At 36.7% G+C, this 17,724-nt stretch overlaps 2 protein-coding genes across 2 annotated transcripts in view; both read left to right on the forward strand.

The window, feature by feature from the left end:
• LOC127429128 (janus kinase and microtubule-interacting protein 2-like) overlaps positions 1-5,329 on the forward strand; it is a 91,077-nt gene extending 85,748 nt beyond the window's left edge. The window contains exons 21-22 of the mRNA XM_051677964.1: positions 894-970; positions 3,297-5,329. Coding sequence (XP_051533924.1) covers positions 894-944 — 51 coding nt within the window. The 3' untranslated portion in view covers positions 945-970; positions 3,297-5,329. The remainder of the gene's footprint in view (positions 1-893; positions 971-3,296) is intronic.
• An 11,803-nt stretch (positions 5,330-17,132) lies between these two features.
• LOC127429132 (dihydropyrimidinase-related protein 3-like) overlaps positions 17,133-17,724 on the forward strand; it is an 88,660-nt gene continuing 88,068 nt past the window's right edge. The window contains exon 1 of the mRNA XM_051677973.1: positions 17,133-17,474. Within this exon, the coding sequence (XP_051533933.1) occupies positions 17,148-17,474 (327 nt within the window). The 5' untranslated portion in view covers positions 17,133-17,147. The remainder of the gene's footprint in view (positions 17,475-17,724) is intronic.

A 17,724-nucleotide genomic window follows, 5' to 3' on the forward strand; every position in this document is an offset into this window, starting at 1 on the left:
GCACCAAAGTAGAACTACTACAATGTTTTGTGTTGGGGAGACAAAATCCTGGAGAGTTTTGGCTTTAGTTCAGCATCTTTGGACCTGACAGCTCCTGTAACGATGCTCTTAAAGGGACTGTTCACCCACAAATTATTCAGTAATTCTCATCATTTACTCACCCTTATGCCGTCTCAAACTCGTATGACCTTCTTTCTTCTGCAGAACACAAATCAAGATATTTTGATAAAGATGTTTGTCTGTTTGTCCAAACAATACAAGTCAATGGGGTCCAACATTTGGTTTACGTTTAAGCTCCAAAAAGCGACTCGACATGTGACTCGAGTGATTTAATCCATGTCTTCTGAAACGATCCGAACGGTTTTGGGTGAGAAATGGACCAAAATGTAACTCCTTCTCTTTGCGCGATCATGAGCTGAGGCTCAATTACACTTTCTTGTGCTTGACGCATTTGCAGAGTGCGGTACACACGCTCTGCAACAGCATCAAGCACTAATAAGTGATTGTCAAGCATGGCGGTATGGATGACCTTTATGCTGCTTTTATGTCTTTTTTGAGCTGAAAAATGTTGGACCCCATTGACTTGTATTGTATGGACAAATTGAGATGGCATAAGGGTGAGTAAATCATGAGTGATTTATAATTTTTGGGTGAACTATTCCTTTAAGTTGTACTTAATAACGGGCGATCTATGTACTGGTTTGCGAAACAGGTGTTTGTCCATTGTAAAAAAGTGTTCTTAAGAGTGTTATTTGCAATGGTATTGGAAAACTCATGCTCTGTCATTGTGTGTTCTGAAACTGATATCCTGTCTTATATCCTGTAACCTTAATTAATGCATTTCTTTTACCTTTCCCTCCCTGTACCTCTCTTTCTTTCTTTCTTTCTTTCAGTTTTTATTTCTGTTTTTATTTTTCTCTCTTGCCTTTATTCTTTGGCCTTGATGTCTGTGACATCTTCTGCTGCAGAGGTGAGTTTACCATCTTTTCAGCTTTTCTCTTCTTTCTGTCATCTCACACAGCTGAGTGTTATTACATTCTTTGAACAAATAATGCAATTTATTCTGAATGCCAAATTGCCAAATTGCCAAATGCATTTTATGTGTGTTTCTGTGTGTCTGTGCATGTGTGTGTGTGTATCTGTGTGTGTGTGTGTGTGTGTGTGTGTGTGTGTGTGTGTGTGTGTGTTCTTATTCAATATTCATGATTTCTGGATTTAAAATTTCTAGGAAGCCATTAGTCATATTGAATCTCATTAGGATTAATTTTGAATCATAAAACACACATAAAGCATTATAAAAAAGTAACAAATATAGTGAGTTGCAGCTGTTTTGACTACAATGCTATGTAAAGATAATAATATAAAAGTATTAAAAAAACAAAAAAAAAACAGCAAAAGGTACAGCAATCCAGTAATTTAATATATAATAAAAAATAATAAATCTACATAGTCAGAATGTAAAGCATACATTGATGATAAGCTATAGTGGGAAATGGCTATATAAAATATAAGATAATAAAAATCAAAGCATGTTCAGTGATTTTTGTTGTATTATTGTGCAATAAATAAGTTATGACTTGGATCTGAGACTATCAGCATCAGCTGAAAACTGCCTAACTGGCAGAATAACAATGATCAGTTCCAAAATTAATCAATAATGTACATTAATCAAAAATATTTTTAATTGAGTTTTGAGTAAATACTGTTTAAAAGAAATTAGGGCTGTCAAACATTTAAAATATTTAATCGCGATTAATCGTATAATTTGTTTTAGTTAATCGCGATTAATCACAATATCTTAATAAACATGAGTGGACAAAATATGCTTAATCCAGATGTATTTTTCAATCATCCACACAAAACCTACCCCTACTCTACCGAGTTGAACAACAGAAAGTGAAAACAACACAATTAAAATTATGTACAAAATTTGGTAGTTGTATTATGTATTATGACGAATTGTGCAAATTGACTCGCTTCAGATGAACTACAGGTTATTAAAAGGGTCATATTTTGCGTTAACGACGTTAAAAAAATTAGTGGCATTAAAAGAATTTTGCGGAATCGCGTTATTAATGCATTAACTTCAACAGCACTAAAAGAAATACATCATGTTTATACATACATACAGTATATACACCGATGATCCAAACATTATGACCACTCACAGGTGAAGCGAATAACGTTGATCATCTCCTATCAAGGCCACATGTCACGGTCTGGGTTGATTAGATGGTAAGCAAATAATCTGTTCTCGTAGTCAACGTGTTGAATGCAGGAGAAATGTGCAGGAGTAAAGACCTGAGCGACTTTGACAAGCGCCAAATTGTTATGTCCAGACGACTGGGTCAGATCTTCTCTGAAACGACAAGGCTTGTGGGGTGCTCCCGGTCAGCAGTGGTGAGTATCTACCAACAGTACTCCGAGGAGGGACAAACCACATACCAGCGACAGGGTGATGGGTGCCCAAGGCTCATCTATGTGCGAGGGCAATGAAGGCTATCCCGTCTGGACTGAACCGATAGAAGGTGTACTGTGGCACAAGTCACCAAAAATTGTAATGGAGGAATGGTTTCTGGAGGAATGTGTCACAACACACAGTGCATCACACCCTGCTGCGTATGGGACTACGTAGCCACAGACCGATCAGAGTGCCCATGATGAACCCTGTCCACCGTCGAAAGCACCTATAATGGGCACGTGAGCATCAGAACTGGACCTTGGAGCAGTGGAAGAAGGTTGCCTGGTCTGATGAGTCCTGTTTTCTTTTACATCACATGGATGGCCGTGTATGTGTGCGGCGTTTACCTGGGGAAGTGATGTCACCAGGATGCACTGTGAAAAGAGTGGACATGATGAAGAGTTAAAGGAGTTGCCCTGGCCTCCAAATTCCGCGGATCTCAATCCGATTGAGCATCTGAGGCACGCGGAGGACCAACAGCATTTTAGGCAGGTGGTCATAATGATTTGGCTCATCAGTGTATATCAGCCATTGGCCACCAAGCATTAGTTTTAAATAAAAAATAATAATAATTCTCTCATCATTTACTCACCCTCATGTTGTTCCAAATCCAACTTTTTTCTATGTAACACAAAAGTAGGAAATTTAAAGGATGTCCTGTTCCCTTATTTCAATGCAATAGAGGTTGATCTTAAAATCTTTAAAAGGGCCCCAAAGTATCAAACATTTTGAAGTCATAAAAATGCCGTTTTTTTTTCCTCAGTGAGGTTTGTTCTTTAAAATTCTCATATTTGCACAAACTAATATATAGTTCTTTGTCTTTGTGCACATACAGGATTTGAAGCAACCTGGAGCTGTCACATGCAGCTGCAGTTTTCAGGTTGTAATGACTCAAGGTGTATTAGTGGCTGTTTTGTTATGCTTGTGTGGAAGTGGGAAATTCAGAGTTAATGATTATGGATTTTATTGGGATTATCTGCAACACTGCACAGAATTTGACTTCTGGATTATGGAGGCAAAACCCTCTGTAGAGTACCAGGACAAAATGCTTGAATGCTCACTCTTACAGACCAGTGTGAAAAAAACATATAATCATCAACTGGAGCATTATGGATTATCTCTGCCATGCAGGGACCCGCCATGACTACGAGTCTACTGTATCTACTGCAACTACTACCAACCACAACCCACAAACCTCTTTCCTTCTCACTCTGTTTAGCTGTCTCACCTCATACACACTTTGAGAAATTAAAAGCGGAATGGATGCCTTTGAGGACACACACACACACACACACACACACACACACACACACACACCACACTGAAAGGGGTTATGAGCGCTGACTCAGCGTTTGTTATTAAGGTGACAGTTGCATCTCTGTTGTCAGGAGCCATTAGGAGAGGTGTCTTCCTTACTGCCTGAAAATAGAAAGGACAAAGAGACAGACTGAGAGAGAAAGAGACCGTCCATTACAAACCATCCATGCAAGAAGTTCTTTGTTTACCACTAGAATGTTGAGTTGACTATTGCTACAAAATGTTAAGTCGCAAAAAAGTGTGAACAATTAGATTTTTTATTTTTTTATTGCTTTCATTGGGCCTCATTCATGAAAAAAAAAAGCAGACTGAATGTCTGTGTAAAATGTTCTTAAAACCATTCTTATGTAAATTGTTGCATCATGTGATAGTTCATGCAAGCAAAACCATTCATACGCAAATTGGCGAATCATGCAACATTTTAAACAAATAAAACCATACGTAAAAATGTACACAATTAACGTACCATAAAATCATTCTTTAGTACATTTTGGTATCATGCAACTGTTGACGCAAGTAAAACCAATCTTACCTGAATTGTTGCATTATACCACAGTTAACACAAGTAAAACCATTCTTACATAAATTGTCATATTATGCGACAGTTCATGCAAATAAAACCTTAAATTGCCACAACATGCCACAGTTCACACAAATAAATCCATTCTTAAATAGTGTCACATTATGTGATAATTGACATAAGTAAAACCATTCTTACATAAATTGTGGTATCATGCGATGGTTCATGCATATAAAACCGTTCTTATGTAAATTGTCGCATTTTGTGACAGCAAAACCATTTTTACACAAATTGTTGCACATGTGACAATTCATGCAAGTAAAACCATTTTTATATACTGTAAATTGTCGCATTATGTTGCCACAAATTGTGCCACAAGTAAAATTACTCTATCATGGGACAGTTAACATGAAAAAAAAAAAACATAAATTGGCACATCATGCCACAGAATAAATCCATTCTTAAGTAAGGTGTTGCATTAGTTTACGTCATATGCAAAAGTTTACGTAAGTTAAACGATTCATTTGTATGTTGTTGCACTACAGTCTGCGATAGTTCACGCAAACAAAAATGTTTTTACATAAATTGTTGCATGATGCAACAGTTCATGCAAGTAAAACCAGCATGTAATTGTCCCATCATATGATAGTTCAGGCAAGTTCATAAATTGTCGCATCATTTAACGTTTAATGCAAATAAAACCATTTTACATAAATTGTCACATCTTGTTATAGTAAAACCATTCTTATGTAAATTTACGCACTATGCAAAAGTTTACACAAGTAAAACCATTCTTACATAAATTATTGTATCATGCGACAGTTCACGCAAATAAAACCATAAATTGCCGTATCATAAATAAATCCATTCTTACATTTACATTTATTCATTTGGCAGCTGATTTTATCCAAAGTGACATACAAAAGAGGAATAATACATCATAAGCGATTCATCTTAAGGAGACAGTGGTACGAAAAGTGCTTCATTACAAAGTTTCACTAGCATCAGAATAGTAGTATCCAGGACAGATTAGAGTGTAACAAGAATATATATATATATATATATATATATATATATATATATATATATATATATATATATATATATATTTTTTTTTATGAGTGTGCGGTTAAGTGCTAATGGAAAAGTTCTTAAGTAAAGTGTAGCGTCTTATGTAACAGTTTATGCAAATAAAACCATTAATTTGTAAATTGTTGCACAATGTAATAGTTAATGCAAGCAAAACCATTTTTTAAGTAAATCGACGCATGACGCGACAGTTCACGTAAAACCATTAATACGTAAATTGTCCCATGGTGCGATGGTTCAGTCAAGTAAAACCATTTTATGTAAATTGGCGCATCTTGTGAAAGCTGACATAAGTTAAACCATTCTTATGTAAATTGGTGCATGATGTGATGGTTCACGCAAGTAAAATCATTTTTACGTAAATTGTCGCATGGTGCAACGGTTCACGCAAGTAAAATAATGTTTATGTAAATCGTCGCATGACGTGACAGTTCACGCAAGTTAAACCTTTAGTACGTAAATTGTCCCATCATGCGATGGTTCAGGCAAGTAAAACCATTTTACATGAATTGACGCATCATGTGAATGCTGACTTAATAACATTTTTATGTAAATTGCAGCACCAGGCGACAGTTCACGCAAGTAAAACCATTCTTAAGTAAATTGATGCATCTTGTGGAAGCTGACATAAGTTAAACCATTCTTATGTAAATTGGTGCATGATGTGATGGCTCACGCAAGTAAAACCATTAGTACGTAAATTGTCCCATCATGCGACAGTTCACGCAAGTAAAACCATTCTTAAGTAAATTGACACATCTTGTGAAAGCTGACATAAGTTAAACCATTCTTATGTAAATTGGTGCGTGACGGTTCACGCAAGTAAAATAATTTTTTACGTAAATTGTCGCATGATGCAGCGGTTCACGCAAGTAAAACCATTTGCATGTAAATTGTCGCATTATGCCACAGTTCAGGCAAGTAAAAGCATTCTTAAGTTAATTGTTGCATTGTGAGACAATTAACACAAATAAAACCATTCTTATGTAAATTGTTGCATTGTGCGACAGTTCACACAAGTAAAACTATTTTACGTAATCTGTCGCAACATGCAACACTTTTAAGCAAGTAAAACATTTCTTACATAAATATTCACATCATGTGACAGTCAACAGAAGTAAACATATGTATCTTATGTAAATTGTAACTACAGTTTCCAGAAAAATTTGTCCTACTCATGTTTCATGAATGAGGCCCATTGTCCCATTATTTCCATGTCTATGATTAAAGTACCTCTCTATGACTGCAGTGTAATATACGTATATGTTTGTTGATATGTACATGTGTCTATTTCTTCCTGATGTGAATAAACTTTTCCTGCAGCTTGAGCAGTAGAATCATTCTGCAGTTTAGAATTTAATGACTATAAATTGCAACGTTTATTGTGGTGACGGCTGCAGATGAAAATGTTTCTGCCTTTCTTGAATGTCCCTGTATTTAATAATTTCCCATGTGCCCTGTTCTTTTCTACTCCTTCAAATGACCAGCTGTAGTATACTGTACCAGCAGGTATTTCACTAATTGGTTTGTACTGAATGATCTTTTTAACTCCCTTTAATTGGTGTCTCTGGCTTGTAAATACATTTTTTGGGGCATTCTGTATACCAGGTTCAGTTTCATTTCATTAAAGTCTAAATACCTCCTCAAAAATATAATCATCTCTGTCTTTTTTTCTCTTCTTTTTCCATATTTTTACCCTGAGAAGGCAACAAACTGATCTTTACATAGATTTGATTGGAGTCAGACTGGAATTATATGATTTTCAATTAAAAAAAAAATAATCTAGATTATTTAGTTGCAGTCCCTCATTGGAGGCTATACATTCCAATATCACTGCGACATCGTTGGAGGATATACATTCCAATATCTCTATTACCTCACTGGATACTATGCATTCCAGTATTTTTATGACTTCATGAGCTATACATGCCATTATCGTTGTAGGCTATATGTTCCATTATCATTGTGAAAGCATTGGAGGCTATATGTTTCATTATCATTGTGACATAATTGGAGGCTATATGTTCCAATATAATTGTGAAATCGTTGGAGGCTACATATTCCAATATCATTGTGACATCTTTGGATGCTATACATTCCAATATCTCTATGACCTCATTGGATGCTATGCATTTGAATATCGTTGTGATATCATTGTGACATAATTGGAGGCTATACGTTCCAATATCATCGCGACATCGTAGGAGGCTATACATTCCAATATCTCTATTACCTCATTGAATACTATGCTTTCCATTATCATTATGAATTTATGAGGGGACTATACATTCCAGTATCATTGTGACATCATTGGAGGATATACAGTGCATTCTATTGTCGCTGTGACATCATCAGAGGCTATACATTCCATTATCATTGTGACAACATTGGAGTATATATGTTCCAGTATCATTGTGACATTATTGGAGGCTACAAGTTCCAATATCATTGTGACATCATTGATGGATATACTGTACATTCCGATAACATTGTGACATCTTTGGAGGCTATATGTTCCAATATCATTGTGACATCATTGGATGCTACATATTCCAATATCATTGTGACATTATTGTAGGCTATAGTATGTTCCAATATCATTGTGACATCATTGGAGGCTACATGTTCCAATATCATTGTGACATCATTGGTGGATATACTGTAATTTCCAATATCATTGTGACATCTTTGGAGGCTATATGTTCCAATATTATTGTGACATTATTGGAGTATATACTCTATGTTCCAATATCATCGTGACATCTTTGGAGGTTATATGTTCCAATATCATTGTGATATCATTGGAAAATATACTGTACGTTCCGATATCATTGTGATATCATTGGAGTATATAAATTCCAATATCATTGTGTCATTGTTGTAGGCAATACATTCCAATATCTCTATGACCTCGTTGGAAGTTATGAATTCCAGTATCATTATGACTTCATGAGGGACTATACTTTTGCAAATCAGCATGATCTAATGGAGAATACTTATTTCAATATTATCTTAACCTCAGAATGTGATGCATTTCAATATTGCTACGACTGTTGCTATGAGGAGGCTATACATTGAAAAGTAATTACCACCTCATCAGAGCCTGTGCATTCTTATAAAAATATGTCTTCATGAGGCGGCTGAACATTTCAACGTCATCATGACTTCATCAGAGGCAGTACATCATAATAAAATGTATGAATGACATGCATAATGATGCATTTACATTAACAATCATTATGACATTATTCTGGCCTATACATTCCAATATCATTTTAACTTGGAGTGGACAATATATTCCAAAATTATTATGACTTTATCTTTGATTTTCACTTCAGTGAGGCCTATCCATTCCAATGTCATTATGCACTGTTTGGATTCTATATATTCCAAATACTATTATTACTTCATGACAGTACATTATGAAATCACTGTGATTTCAATGAGGCCTATGCATTCCAATATCACTATTAGCACAATGATAATAATATATTATGACCACAGGGGCCTGTATATTTTAATTCAAGTATATGGTCATTTCAAATATGAGATGGTTTATGCCCTATGGTGTTATACAAGCAGTAGCCTTTTCATTGTAACCTCCATGAGCTCTGTGTAATCAGAGAAAGTTACCTACACCTGTTTCCACTTCCCTTCCCCTCTCTCTGACACTAATGCAATATTAACAACCTCTCAACTTCCTTGAACTAGTGTAACTTCAGCCACCCCCACTGAGATACAGCTGAAAGTAAAGTATCTCTTTACATACTCCTCTGATATGTAAATAGGACACTGCAATGCCCTATTAAGATACCATGAAATGGGGAAAAAAAAAAAGTGTTTTGAGGCGTTTAGTCCATGTCTGTTAGCTAGGAGGTCACGTACAAGCTAGTTCACTAAAAGTTGACAAAAATTATCATAAATAAATTGAACACCCAGAACATCCTAGCAACTACCTGTGGATTCTGAGGATAAATATATTCTGGCACAGAAATACAAAAACCAGAGCTAGCCTGTGATATGCCACTCATTTAATTATAATTTATAAGTCAATTTGAGCATGAGCAGCTGAGTTCACAGAGTACGCCATACGGATGGATCTGCTCTGAAATAAATGGCAGCTTGTTTATCAGTCAACACGGAAGACTGCAGGGATATAAAACAGAATATGCGCTACTCTGGCAAAACAGAGGAGACTGTCTGGATACTATAAAGTCTTCTATAGTCTTATTAAACGGGAGGTTGTCCAGGGTTTCCAAGCAATAACAAGAAAATATTTAGGTAACACCATTAATTATCTCTCAATGATGTCTTCATGTTCATCCCTTAGGTACCTTAGGTTTTGCTCATGCTTTCTTAAAGGAATAGTTCAGTGAAAAAATGAAATTTCTGTCATAATTTACTCTGCATGAACTGCATGGTTTTTTTTAAAAATGTATGGGATGGAAAAGGCGATTTTTAGCTAAATGTCCATGCTGCTCTACAATGAAAGAGAATGGAGACAGGGGTGTCAAGATACAAAAATGACAAGAAAGCACCATGAAAGAAGTCCATATCTAGTGCACTGTATTCCAAATCTTCTGAAGCTAAACAATACATTTATGTGAGGAACAAACTGAAATGTAAATGGTTATTCACTGAAAATGTCTGCTGTAGCTCTTAAAATATCGGTAATACTTTACATTTATATTCCCTTTGTTAAGAGGTTTATAAATGACCAATAAGTCATTTACAAATGTATTATAAATCATTGATATGCATAACAACATGCATAAAAAGGGTGACTTTCATGCAATATTTGCCAAACAGTGAGCATTTTAACTTGCATTTTATAATAATAACATGTTAATAAATACACTTATTCATCATACTTGTATTAATCAAAATCATAAAATGCCTTAAGTCTGCTTTTGTGTTTATATTCACTACTATAATGTCTTGACTCACTTATGTTGTCACTTGTCACGTTGGTGTCAAATGAATGGTGCTACTCCCAAATTAACTAGTCCAAGTTAACTAAAGTCCTCTGCAAAAACATTTTCCAGCTCCTTTACAGCATATATCATACAATAAAGCCTGATGACTATTAAACCATACTAAACTTTATGTACAGATTTCTAGTGTCGGTAGCTCCTTAATAAAGTCTTTACATGTGTTGTCTTTACATTAAGATATGTTTTCATAGATTACTAATGTTGGATAAGAGTTAGTAAGCATTCATAGCAGTAAAATTGCTCACTATTTGGCAAGTATTGCCAGAAATTCACAATATTTATGCATGTTGTTATAACAGCATATCAATGATTTATAGTGCATTTGTAAATGACTTACTAGTCTTTAATGAATCCCTTTATAAACAGGGAACATTCATGTAATCTCACTTCATACTTTGAAACGGTGCGTCAATATCTGTCATGCCAGGTTTGATGAGATATAATTGTGAAGTACGGTGGAGGGGAAGATTTTCAGTGAATAACGACAAAGTTTTGGTCTGTTAATCACACAAAGCATATGGCTTCAGAAGACTTGGAAAATCACACACAAGTCGTATGGACAACTTTTATTATATTTCTATGGTATGTTGTCATTAATGTACTTAGAAAAACTATTCAGCTGAAATCAAAAATATAAATTAAAGGGAACCACACATATCTTGCTCATGTATACGGATTCCCAGCATGCACTGCAGAATGAATAAATTATGCAAACTGCAGTGTTATTAGTGTAATTTTTTCATTTATATTTTATGCAGCAATATTTCAACGCTCATCTTTTTACTCTCATTGTGATTTGCATGTAAATTGTTGAGCGTCATGCATTTCTCCTTAAGCTAAAGACTGAATATGATAGAGGGATCAAACATTGGTTTCTCGATCATCGAATGGCCATTTACCATCAAATGTTTATTTTCAGTTTATTTTCCCTCTGACAATGGGATAGCACTTACTACTTCTATGGTTATCAATCATTTTAAATGTAAAGTGAACATCTATATTCAGTTTAAACAGAATTTAGAAAGTCAAGTGTACTCAAGACACTAAGCTCATTTAAGAATTTATATTGATTAAAGTCAACTTTATATTCTGTTTAAACAACTTTCCCTCTTAAGTTGAGATAACTTCAAATTTTAAGGCAGCACGAAGTTGAAACAAGAAGATTTAAAATATATATACATTCTAAAGTATGCTTTCATTATATGGATAAAAACAGCTCGGACATTCAGCTAAATTTCTCAACAAAGTCATGAATGGTTGGAATATTTTTCATATTGGATGAACTATTCTTTTAAATGTTCTATTTGTTAAAGTCATTATTACCCCACAACTCCAGCCATGGATAAATGTATAGATAAATGGATGGAGAAACAGCACTGCAGCATATCATGCTGATAAATTATTTATTAACCGGTTAATGCTTGCATAGGGACCGAGTTCCTTATTGAAATATCTCACATGAATTTTTCATGTTAAAATAGACAACAGTTTGTCTGTTGGATTGTGCAGGAAGAGACACTGGTTCTGTTGAAAGCGTTATTGAAGGGTTAGTTCACCCCAAAATGAAAATTCACTCATCGTTTACTCACCCTCATGCCATCCCAAATGTGTATAAATATAAACGAAGACATTAGAAGAATCTCTTTGCTCTGTAAGTCCATACAATGTAAGTGAATGGTGATCAGACCTTTGCCTGATCACTCCAAAAAACACATAAAGGCAGCATAAAAGTAATCCATAAGACTCAGTTGTTAAATCCATGTCTTCTGAAGCAATCCAGTTGGGTTTGGGTGAGAACAGACCAAAATGTAACTCCTTTTTTACTGTTCATCTTGACAGCATTCACCTTGGCGATTATGATTTTTTAAGTTTGATTACACTTCCTGTAGCACCATCTAGCACTCTGTGCATGAGTCAAGCACTAGGAAGTGTAATCGAGCCTGAAATCATGATCGTGCCTAGAGACTGCAATGACAAGATGTACAGTATACAGACAAACAGTATTTTTTTTTTAAATGCTGTAAAAAAATATATTGTATTTAATGATACCTAATGCATTAATTAATGTTAAAGGAGCAATATGTAACATTGACATCAAGCGTTAAAAATGGGTACTGCAGTCCAAATTCAAAATACTGGAGAGTTGTCTCCCCCGCCCCCTCCTCCCCAAACTCGAAGCTCACACTGTTTGCCAGGTTGAGGACACGCAACAGGAACGAGCAAACTGACAATGACAAGCGAGGAGCCTTACACTGTAAGTTGATCAGCTAATGTATACGTTTGCAATGTTTTTATTGTTTGCAAATTATAAACCAGCTCATGTGGATTTTTTATAACTCTGTCAATGTTAGCTAGATGTGTTGCTGGCTTCCATGGCTGCAGCGCGCTGTGTTTGCCCGGGTTGTCGAAATACTATTGGGAAATGAGCAGTGGGCGGGATCACACAGGCCAAAACACAAACAAAAATTTCGGCCCGGAGTGGACATTTCAAAGTAGAATATACTGGCTGTAGCATTGTTTTTGGAGAAGCCAGTATTTCAACTTAGCATGTTTCCTAAATCTCTGATAACATATTATGATAATTTGATGCTTTAGTACAGTAAATATATTACATATTGCACCTTTAATGAATGGAACCTTATTGTAAAGTGTTGCTGTTTTCTTAATACAAAATATAAGTACATTTTTTGTATTGATTTGACATCAAATATAAAATAAAAATTTAACAGGTTTCGTGAGAATTACCCATTTGTTCTCCTCCAGGAATATCTTAAACAGATTACATGACCTAACAAAACACAGGATCAGTCACAAGTTGAGTCATCACAAGGCTTCATTGTACAGCAATGACTCTCTTGGCTATGATGCTTGAATTCAAACATGTGATTCATTTACTCCGTTTAGTCCCTAACAGATATGAAAAGGCTGGGAAATATTGAACCAATTAAACCAAGTTGATTTAATATGATGTTATGATCTAGAGTCTCATTTGCACTTAGAAATTCTCAATAAGCATTCCTAACCAAGACATTTGATTAACCCCTCTTGTTCTCTTCAGATTGAATAAATGGTGTCTCTGAACCCACAGAACTAACCTGAATACTTTGGCCTTTGTTTTTTATTTCCTACCTGCTAACATTTAGTCAGATAAATTATTAAAAATAATAAAATGATTCTAGATTATATATGAGACTTCCAGCCAGAACATGCAATTTCCTACAGTCAGTCTGTATCTGTAATCATCTATTATCACGGTGAGTAAACAAGATGGTACGTGCCACTACAAGTGAATTTTAAAAACATTATACAGTAAATTTTTCAAAGATTAGTAATTAAATCGAAGTAGTTCTATGTGATTGAGAATGTGGTAACATACATTTTATTGATTGATTGATTGATTGATTCAATCAATTGCATAGTGATGTAGCAATATTAGTTCATGTTCTCAATTAAAGTTATAATTATAAAGTGCCTCCAGGAAAATCTAGCTTTTTATACCAAGGGGTGCCTGGGTTGGCTGAGTGTCTGAGTGGGGGCCCTGCATCTGTTTTAAAGGTTGAAAATGCCTGTTTAAAAAGATTACCCTGACCCTTTGAAATGTGTTGCTTATGATGTCATGATTGCTGATTCAGTGATCATCTGTTTGTGTTGTAACTGCATTTTACAGGATTGTACTGTGAATTGCCACCGTCATCGTTGCTTTGGCACTCTGACATATCTGTCTCTGGCTAGACTGAAGTGTCATCACCCCTCCACCAGGACACTGACAAATAGTTTTGAGCTGTTATCAGCACAGTGAAGCACAAAGTAGTTTGAGGTCTCAGTTAACAATAAAGAATGGAACAATATTGATATAGTTTGATTGTTCATGGCATTTTAGTCTAAAATGAAAGTCAAATAAGGATTCCTAGAGAGTGTTTTCCTGTTATCATCAGCACTCACACCCTGAATCTTCTCATTGTGCTGACTGGAGCACTTGACATAGCGATAACTACATCATCATCAAAGACACAGGCACTCGAGAGGTTTACAAAGGTACAGTGCACTAATTCACACACCATCAGACATCTTCTATACAAAGATAACATCCGTGTTTTTAACATTGGAGAGAGCGTAACAGTCAACTAGAGTTACAACAGCGAGTCACCATTTGCGGATACCATAAAAACGGTCGGGGAGAGCTGTAAACCGACACCTACCTGTCGCACAATTGTCTGTGTCTTCTCTTTTAAAACAGCAATTTTATCGTAGAAAACTCCACACATAGTTCATTCCAAAAGGATTGTTTAGTGTAAAACATGTTGAAGATTAGTAGACAGGCAGTTCATTCATTAAATGATGAGGTGTTTCCTCACAAAAGCAGTTTATTCAGCGTAATGAAGCACCTCCTCCATAGACATCCATAAAAAAAAAATGGCCTCTTGTCTCCTCGCCAGTGTACCGCCCATAGAATGTCTATGGGACCGCCGCGTTATGCTATTTTATGCTAAGCTTGTAGGCTCCCTTTCAATAACAGGGACGTCACTAGGACAAAATTTTAGTCCAAGCCTGAATATTTGGAACTTTTTTGAGTGGAACTGAAGTGGAATTTGTCAAGTAAATATTGGTTATTGTTACTCAGTATGTCGCTATTTCATAAAGTCAAGTCAAGTGGGTTTTTATTGTCATTCCTCTATATAGCTTGAATACATTGGAACGAAATGACATTTCTCCAGGACCATGGTGCAACACAGAACAGTACGCAAGACTACATAAAGTATAATACACAACAGTGTGAGACGAGTGCAGGACAATAAATACACAGGACAGAACAATAGATACACAAGGCAATAAATATACAGGACAATAAATACACAGAACATGAGCTGTAAACTGTAAACTATTTTGTAGTGTAGCAGCAATAAGTATAGCAGCAATATTGGCAGCAAAAACGAGTTCCATAATACAAAGTGACTAATGCAGCTTTGTAAAGTGCAGGTGTGCAATGTTTTTGAGTCATTTTGGGTTAGGTGTTTGACTTGCCCAGGTGAGCATTGGGAGGCAGCAGGGTGTTGAGTAATCTGACTGCTTCAGGGAAGAAACTGTTGTGGTGTCTGCTGGTGGTGGCACGGATGCTCCTGTACCTTCTGCCAGGTGGCAGGAGGGTGAAGAGTCCATGAGAGGGGTGAGAGGGGGAAGCAGCAGTTGTTGTATGTGGTGTTGATGGTGGGTAGTGAGACTCCGATGATCTTTTCAGCTGTTCTCACAATTCGCTGTAGGGTCTTGCGGTTGGAGGCTGTGCAGTTCCCATACCACACGTTGAGAGAGCTGGTCAGGATGCTGTCTATCGTCCCTCTGTAGAAGGTGGTAAGGATGGGAAGGGGGAGTTTGGCTCTCTTCAGCCTCTGCAGGAAGCGGAGGTACTGCTGGGCCTTTTTGGCTAGACAGGTGGTGTTGAGAGTCCAGGAGAGGTCCTCCATCATGTACACACCAAGAAACTTGGAGCTTTTGACTCTCTCTACAGTTGTTCCGTTGATGCGCAGTGGTGAGTGGTCTGCTCGGGTCCTCCTGAAGTCAACAACCATCTATTTAGTCTTATCAGCATTAAGAGATAGATTGTTGTCTCTACACCATTCTGTGAGCTGGTTCACCTCCTCTCTGTACGCCGACTCATCATTGTTGCTGATGAGGCCCACAACTGTAGTGTCATCAGCAAACTTGAGGATGTCATTTGAACTGTACTTTGCAGCACAGTCATGAGTCAGCAGGGTAAACGGATTGTCAGGGCCGCATTAACGCACGGGCTTAATAGGGCTTAAGCCCCGGGGCCCGCGGCTGCAGGGGAGCCAGTTGCAGTATTCTCCCGTTGACGTTCTCGGAGAGTGCGTATGTAAATGTGTTCAGCAGGAGATGCTGATGTAAACACAGAAAGAGTGTGCAACGCTAAACCCGTCCGTGTAGCTCATGGTCATCGAGTGATTACATTCCGCTCTGACGACTGGGCCCAGAGAAACGGTAAGCCCCTGGGCCTCGGAGCACCCTAATGCGGCCCTGCAGATTATTGACTGCTAAAAAAAAATGGTTAAATATGTTCTGTTGCCTGTTTAGGATGAGTCAGTTCTTTTCAAGAGATCGGTCAAAGAGTTTGGCAAAACGGTCTGAATCTGTTCATGATTCACTCAGAATCATTCGGATGCCTCCTCAGATATCGTTTTAAACTGTTTCTCATGCCGTAAAACAGTAAAGTTTACTGTTTAGGTTACATTTAGAACATTAAAGGTGCTGTTAGGGGGGGTTTTGTGTGTGTTTTTTTATGGAATGGTATGCAAAAACTTTCCTTCTCCCTGAAAGACATCACTGAAATGAGTGTCCTGAGATATTTCACTGTTCTCTGTGACAGCAACAAAAATGTGACCTGATGTTTCCAAATGCTAGAAACGCCTGCTTAATAAATAGGCTAAAAAAATACATAAATAATTTAATGCTTTATAAATCGGCAGTTAATTCACGTTGAAGTATGAATATGATAATACAGGCTTGATTCAAAGTTTATTGACATTTCTAACATTTGAATGTAGAATAGGCTACATTACGCAATAATTGTTCACGTTATTAACGCGTATGATGTGCTTCTAATATAAAGATGTAGATTCAGGGATAGACTGGCTCTCTGGAGCACCGGGGACTTTTGGAGGCGTGGGCTCCAGCCCTGGCACTGCCCGTGTGAAGTTTCTCCAGAGGCTCTCAGTGACATCGGCTGACGGTCATTTACAGTCTCGCTCACATCATGGCTGAGAATAAACGCGTGCTGGAGCGGGACGATGATCTGCCGGTGTATCTGGCTCGCCCGGGAACAGCAGACCCGGTACCACGACAGATATACGGAGGTTTATTTTGCAATGTAGAAGGAGCGTATGAGAGTAAAACCATCGATTTTGACGCTCTTAGTGTCGGTCAGCGAAGGAGCCCGAGAAACACAAATAGAGAAGAGACGAAACATCCAAACCATGACAGAAACTTTCCATCTCCAGACAGTGGATGTGAGCCTAAAGACGCTATACAAATAAAGCATGTGTTTGGGAAGGAAGTTCTACAAAACGTCGATGATGTAAAGGTAATCTATCTATCTATCTATCTATCTATCTATGATACTTATGTTTGTATCTGTCTGTCTGTCTATCTGTCTATCTGTCTGTCTGTCCATACATACATTATAGTTATACATAAAAGGCTACATATACAGGCTTATACATACTATTTCCTTAGTAATGGACATGTTGTCATGATATAAAATAAATTAGAAATTTAAGTACAGAATACAGCATAAATGTAATTCTAGATCATGAAATCTCCTCTCATGTGCC

This window comes from Myxocyprinus asiaticus, chromosome 38, assembly GCF_019703515.2.
Source record: "Myxocyprinus asiaticus isolate MX2 ecotype Aquarium Trade chromosome 38, UBuf_Myxa_2, whole genome shotgun sequence".
Classification (NCBI taxonomy): domain Eukaryota; kingdom Metazoa; phylum Chordata; class Actinopteri; order Cypriniformes; family Catostomidae; genus Myxocyprinus; species Myxocyprinus asiaticus.